This window comes from Oxyura jamaicensis, unplaced genomic scaffold (genome assembly GCF_011077185.1).
Source record: "Oxyura jamaicensis isolate SHBP4307 breed ruddy duck unplaced genomic scaffold, BPBGC_Ojam_1.0 oxyUn_random_OJ72687, whole genome shotgun sequence".
Taxonomy (NCBI): Eukaryota; Metazoa; Chordata; class Aves; order Anseriformes; family Anatidae; genus Oxyura; species Oxyura jamaicensis.
This window is the reverse complement of record NW_023311185.1, coordinates 428-6,949: the sequence shown is the minus strand read 5'-3', so window position 1 is coordinate 6,949 and position 6,522 is coordinate 428. Positions and strand designations below refer to the sequence as shown.

The window sequence follows — 6,522 nt, the reverse complement described above, 5'->3', positions numbered from 1 at the left end:
GCTCCATCACTCGTCCGGGGGCTTTCCATTGCTCAGGACGCCGGGGTGGCGCCGCGCAGCACCCCCGGAGCAGGGCAGAGCCCTTCTCGTGTCTCTTCCCCGGACACAGGAGCGGTGCTCGCCCCAAAGCCCTCTCTGGCTGCGGCGCTGCCGGGTGCCTGAGCCCCCTTCTCCAAGCTTCCCCCCCAGGGTGCAGCCCCCTGCTCCCAGCCCGGGGTCCCCGCTGGTGCCCCCGCTGTGGGCACCGCGCGCCCTCGTCCCGCCCGGTCCCCGCTGCCGGTAACGTCCCCGCTTTCCCTCCGCAGGGCGAGTTCAAACAGACGTCCTCCTTCCTGGTGTGAGGCCCCTCCTGCGCCACGAACTGTTGTAAATGTTTTTTGATGACTGTAGCTGTGATTTTTAACTATTTTTGTGTGTTTTTTTTTAAGTGCTACCTGGTCCCCTGTGTCTGTCCCTACCCCTTTGATTTTCTTTTTTGGGTGGGGGGGTGGGGGGGTAGTGGCCTTCCTCCCCCCACCCTCCCAAACCAGTGCCTTGCTGGTCCCATGGGGGTCCTGTGCCTTGTCCCCACGCAGGGGCACGGCGGCTGCTCAGGGACAGCGCCGCGTCCTCGGAGGGGCCGTGGCTGTGGGGGGGACGGGTGCTGGGGGTGGAACCCCCTCTCCTGGGGTCTCTCCTGGGGGTCAGGGGTGGGAGTGCGTCTCCCAGCGCCACTCCCAGCTGGCCACTGGTCCAGTTTCCCCCTCATACTGGGGGGCCGTGCTCTTGTAACCGCCCGAGCGATGTCGGTGGTGGCTGGAAACACATCAATAAACCTGTGTTGTTGTACCCAGTGCTCGCAGCCCTTCCCTGGGGACGGTGACACCGCTGGGGCTTACCCTGGGCAGGAGGGGCCCCCGCCGGCCACTTGTGCCATGGAGGGGGACGCGGGGGACGCCCCACCTGGGACCCCTGGGCACGGGGACGTCTCGGCGTGGCTGCGAGCGCGCGGGCAGAGCCCTTTCTGCCTGTCAATAGAACTTTTATTTAGTAACTTCTTTTGTCTTTTCTCCCCCCCCAAATCGAGGACGAGACCCCGAGGTGCCCCCGGCAGAAGCGGGGCTCGAATGAGTGAGGCTTTCCAGGGGTGAAACCCTCCTTCCCCGTTTATATAGAGAGATTAGTCGCCCTGTATATATACACGTGTGCATGGAACCTGGGCTCGGTGCAGCGAGGGAGGATCAGCCCCGGGCCGCGGGGCTGCCCGGTGAGGCGCGTTAATAGGCGGAGGCTCTACGTTAGCAGCAGCGACGTGCTCGAGGCCCGTGGCGGCTCGAGCGGGGACGCGGCGCCGCGGCCGTGTCCGATTATCGGTGACACCCCGGTGTCCCCATCCCGCAGGCAGGGGGCCGGGGGACAGCGTGGGGAGGGGGCCCCGGCTCTGGGGGCAGCCTCGGTGTGTGTGGGGGGGGGGGGGGGGGTCCTGCCTCAGTTTCCCCCCTTGGCACGGAGCCATCCCGCTCCTCCCGGCTCGCCGGGGCGGGATCGAGCAGCGAGGCAGCTCCCAGCTGGTGAGAAACCGTGTCCCCAGGGGCTGGGGGTGGCCGTGTGCCCCCCACCCCGGGGACAGCATCTCCCGGCAGGATTGTGTCCACCTTCCTCCTGGCAGCGCAGAGGGGCTGGGAGGGGGGTCTCTGGCTGGTGTTAGCAGAGCGTTAGCTGAGGGGGACGGGGACAGCCCCGTCCCCACGTGGGCTGGGACATGGGGGACGTGGTCCCACCGCTGGGCGAGCACCCACGCGGGTCCCGGGGCAGCCCCGTGCCACGAGGAAGGGGGGAAAGGCCCAGGAGGACGGCGAGAGCCGGGAAGGGGGGGAAGAGCCGGTGGCGTCTCCCCGCGCTGGCGGCATCTCCAGGGCTGGCGGCGTCTCAGACGTTGCTGATGCGGACGCTCAGCGGCGCTCCCTCCCGCTCCCGCTCCGCCGCCTCCCGCAAGGACTCCTCCAGCTTCACCTTCTCGGGGTCCCCGAACCGCACGGTCTCGTGGACGCAGCAGGGCACTGCCACCTTCACCACCTGGTCGAAGAGGCTGAAGTCGGCCACGTACTTGCCGCTGGCCGAGAGGGAGATGGCGGGGGTGAACTCGTAGCCCCAGAGGATCTCCTCGGGCAGGTAGGACGTGCGCACCTGGCACGTGGCGCTGGTGGACTCCACGGTGCCGCTGAGGATCACCACCAGCTCGAAGTCGCCTTCGCCCGTCCGCAGGGCCATGTCCCGGAAGGGGCTGGCGTCGTCCACCACGTGGTAGAAGGTGAGGGGCAGGATGAGGAAGGGGCTGTCGGACGACGTGTCCACCTGGAAGTCCACGTTGACCTGGTTGAGCCGCACGCTCTCGCCCTCCTTGGTGAGGTGGGTCTGCAGGAGCTTGCCCGTCACCTGGCAGCCGATGAGGAGGCTCTTGCGCATGTTGGCCACGCGGATCATGAGGCAGGTCTTGCCGTTGTGCTGCGCCACCACGGCGTTCTGGCTGAACTTGATGGTCTCCGCTCGCTTCTTGGGCCGGGCGATCTTGGCCAGGAAGGTGCCGGTGATGAAGATCTCCATGATGGTGGTGAGGACCAGCTGGGTGATGAGCAGCACGATGGCGAGCGGGCACTCCTCGCTGATGTAGCGGAAGCCGTAGCCGATGGTGGTCTGCGACTCCAGGGAGAAGAGGAAGGCGCCGGTGAGCGTGTGGACCTGCATGACGCAGGGCGTGTGGTTGGCCGGCGGGTCGAACTCCAGCAGGTCCCCGTGCACCACGGCCACCAGGTACCAGACGACGCCGAAGGCGAACCAGGTGCCGGCGAAGGTGGCAGAGAAGAGCACCAGCTTGTAGCGCCACTGCATGTCGATGAAGGTGGTCCACAGGTCCTTGAGGTACAGGAAGCGCTTGTCGGCGATGTGCTCCATCCGCACGTTGCTGCGGCCATCCTTGGTCATCACCCGGCGCCGGCGCAGGCCCGAGCCGATGAGCGGGCGGCTGTCGGTCTGCGTGGTCTGGCTGTAGTACACCTTGGTGGCCGACGTCATCTGCGGGGGGACACGGGGCGGGGGGAGAGTCACCAGTGGGTGGGGGGTGAGTGGGGAAGGTGGAGGGATGGAAGGGTGGGGGGGTGGAGAAGGCAGGGCTGCGATGGGGTCGGCACGAGGACGGGCAGCTAAGGGGAGGTATGGACGGGTGGAGGCTGAGGACGGAGGGTCGGTGTTGGGGACACGCTGGGGACCCCAGCCCAGCTGTGGGGGACCCGACGGATGCGTGGCAGCTCGGTGCTGGTGGCTGCTGTCACCCCTCGCAGCCCCCAGCCATCCCCCCGTCTGTCCGTCCCGTCTGTCCGTCCACCTTCCTCCCTGCTGACCGATTAACCCAGCCGTCTGGCCGGGCTGTCCCCCCACCCATTTGTCCATCTGCCTTTACCCGTCCGTCCGTCTGACCACGTCTGCCCTCTCCAGTCACCTGTCTGTGTGTCCATCCGCCCCCCCCCCCCGTCCACCTGTCCGTCCGTCCCTCCCTGCCTCCCCTCATCCCTACCCTTGTCCGTCCGTGCGTGCCTCTGTCCGTCCGTCCGTGCTTTTATGCCCCCGCCCGCTCACCTGTCCCTCCGGCCGTCCCCCTCCGTCCCCTCCTCCCTCCCTGTCCTCCCCGGTGCTGCCAGGCCCCCGCAATGTCCCCGGCTGTCACCCTGCCACCTCCCTTGGGGACAGGACCTGGGTGTCCTGGCCGGGATGGGGACTGAATCAGGCCGGGAGGAAGAGGAAGGAGGGGATGAATGGGAAGGTGACGGGCACAAACGGCTGGCGGCGGCGCCAGGCGCGCTTCCGTCCCTGTCCCCGACCCCGGTCCCCGCCGGCACAGAAAGGACCCTTTCAGCCCACGCCAGCGTTTGGCCCCGCCGCGGTTTCCGAGCTGGCTGCAGCGAGGCAGCGTGCTGGGGACACTGGGGACACGGTGGCACCCTGGGGGGTCTCCTTGGAGCCTCGTGTCCCTGCGCTGGCCAAAGCCGGGGGACCCGGACAGCACCGGCCACCCCGGGTGGTGCTGCCCCTGTCCCTGCTGCACCGCGTCCGTCCCCCAGGGGATGGTGGCAGCGGGAACAGGGCCCTGTCCCCATCCTGGACCAGGACACCGCCTGTCCCCGGGGCCACCGTGCATCCCCAGAACCACCCCCTGTCCCCCAGAGCTGCGTGGCCCAGGGCCACTGCACCCCCAGTGCCCCTCCCTGTCCCCCAAGCTCTGCCTGTGCCCCTAGGGACAGGCACCAGCACCCCCAGCGTGTCCCCAGAGGTGGCCCTGCACCCCCCAAGTCCTTTCGCTCCCCATGCTCCCCCCCTTCAGGGTCCCCTCATCCCTGGGGATCCCTTTGTGCTTGTCTTTGGGGCTCCTGCACCCCTCTGTGCCCTTCTCCCCCTTCTTGGGGTCCTCCCCAGGGTCCCTGCACCTTTCCTTGCGATCCCTGCCCCCCTTTTTGGGATCTCTGCCCCCCCCAAAAGCTCCCCGTTGCCCCTCTTTGGGGTCCCCACACCCTGCTTCTCGGGGGCTCCCTGTGCCCCTTTAGCACATCCTGACCCCCCCATTGCTGTGGTCCCCCATCCCGGAACCCCCCCCCCACTGGCAGCCTCCCCCCCCTCCCAGTGCCACCCCACGCGCCCTGGACACAGGTTGTGACAAGGCGCCGCTTGTTCCCGGTGCGGGGACGTTGCCGCGGGGCACGGCCGCCACCAAGCACGGCTGCCACCTGCCCCGGCCGGTTACCCATTAACCACCCCCCCCCTCCACCACCTCCTGCCTCAGTTTCCCCCCCCCTCCAAGCATGTGGGGGGTCCTTGCAGGGCAGGGGACACAGGGACCCGTCCCCCCTCCCCATGGCCCGCTGGCATCGCCAACCCGGGCCCTGTTCCCGTGCCCGCGCGGTGCCAGCCGTGGCCGGGCTCCCCGCCAGCCCCATTTCCCCCCCCTTTCCACCCCAAAAAATGGGGGCCGTGATACTGGTGGCAACTGGGAGCGGAGGGTCCGCGCCCCGTCCCCGTGGAAGGTTGGGGACACCGGGGGACGCGGCGTGGGGCTGGTCCCGTGGGGCTGGGTGTTGGTGGGGGGGGGGGGAGGCTGTGCAAGGGCAGGCGGGGGGGGGGACGGGGACACGGGGACAGTGGGGCCTTTGTGCGCCCCGGAGGAGAGGCCTCAATGGAGCTGGCGGGGCACAAAGGCGCTTTGACGAAGCGCCTCGTTAGCATGCAGAGCCCCGCGCTCGCTGCCGCCCCCCCCTCCGCCAGCCTGGCCCCCCGCCGGGGGTCCTGGGGGCCAGCGTCCCCCTGCCACCCACCCCGCTCGGCCGCTGGGTCCCCTGCCCTTGTCCATCGGAGCACCCCGAGTCCCTGCGCTGCACCCCGGGACCCCCACGGCACCCGGTTGGAGCACAGAGTTCAGCACGGCCCTGGGGGGGGACCTGGGGGGGCCCTGAGGCCGACGCCGTCCCCGCGCCCTTCACGCTGCCGGCCCCGAGCTGCAGAATTCGGGAAATTCAGGAAAATGCCGAGTGTGGGGTGGCGGGGGCAGGATGGGGCTGTGGACCCCTCCCCAACCCTGCCTCAGTTTCCCCTCTAGCACAGCAGGGACACTGGGGGGGGGGGGAGGGGCCCCCACAGCACCAGGAGACCCCCAAATGACCCCCAAATCCTTCCCCCCCAGTGCTACTCAACCCCTGTTAACTGCCAACAAATCCATCCCGCTGCCGGCTGTGGATTGGGGCAAAAAAAGCCCATTTGGGCCACTTTTCAAGCCCGCCGCCTCCAGGGAAGCTCGGCAGGGCCGGGAGCGCGTCCAGCGGACCCACGGGCGCGGGGGCTCCCCCGGGAGCTGGCGGCGCCGGTGCCGATGGGGCGGATAAGGCCGGCGGGGACGGCGCGGCTCAGCCCTCGTAGCCAGCGGAGAAGCCACCGCCCGCGGCCGCAGCACGGGTAACCCGCGGCGTCGTTAGCCCCCAGACCCATTAACCGGCAGCTCGGGGGGGGCGTAACTTGCAGCCCAACTAACCTGGGTAACCCACAGCTGGGACAAAGCACACCTGCAATACTCCATGCCTGGGATAACCCACACCTGGATAACCCACACCTGGATAACCCACATCCCGGATAATCTGATCCCGGGATAACCCACAGTTGGGATAATCCAGTCCCGGGATAACCCAATCCCAGATAACCCACACCCAGATAACCCACATCCCAGATAACCCACAGTTAGGATAACCTGATCCCAGGATAACCCAATCCCAGCATAACCCACAGTTGGGATAACCCGATCCCAGGATAACCCACACCCAGATAACCCATACCCAGATAACCCACAGCTGGGATAATCCAGTCCCAGGATAACCCACATCCCAGATAACCCACAGCTGGGATAATCCAGTCCCAGGATAACCCACATCCCAGATAACCCACAGTTGGGATAACCCAATCCCAGATAACCCACACCCAGATAACCCACAGCTGGGATAATCCAGTCCC

The 6,522-nt window shown here is 67.8% G+C and overlaps 1 protein-coding gene across 1 annotated transcript; it reads right to left on the bottom strand.

The window, feature by feature from the left end:
• Positions 1 to 1,004: 1,004 nt before the first annotated feature.
• Positions 1,005 to 3,669, bottom strand: KCNJ10 (potassium inwardly rectifying channel subfamily J member 10). The gene is made up of 2 exons (XM_035314459.1): positions 3,551 to 3,669; positions 1,005 to 3,051 (listed from the first exon to the last, which is right to left on the bottom strand). The coding sequence occupies exon 2, from the start codon at positions 3,049 to 3,051 to the stop codon at positions 1,909 to 1,911; it is 1,143 nt and encodes a 380-aa protein (XP_035170350.1). The 5' UTR covers positions 3,551 to 3,669; the 3' UTR covers positions 1,005 to 1,908.
• Between the last annotated feature and the right edge of the window lie 2,853 nt (positions 3,670 to 6,522).

Coding starts and splice junctions, on each gene's coding strand:
- KCNJ10 (XM_035314459.1), bottom strand. CDS start 3,051: ATGACGTCGGCCACCAAGGTGTACTACAGCCAGACCACGCAGACCGAC.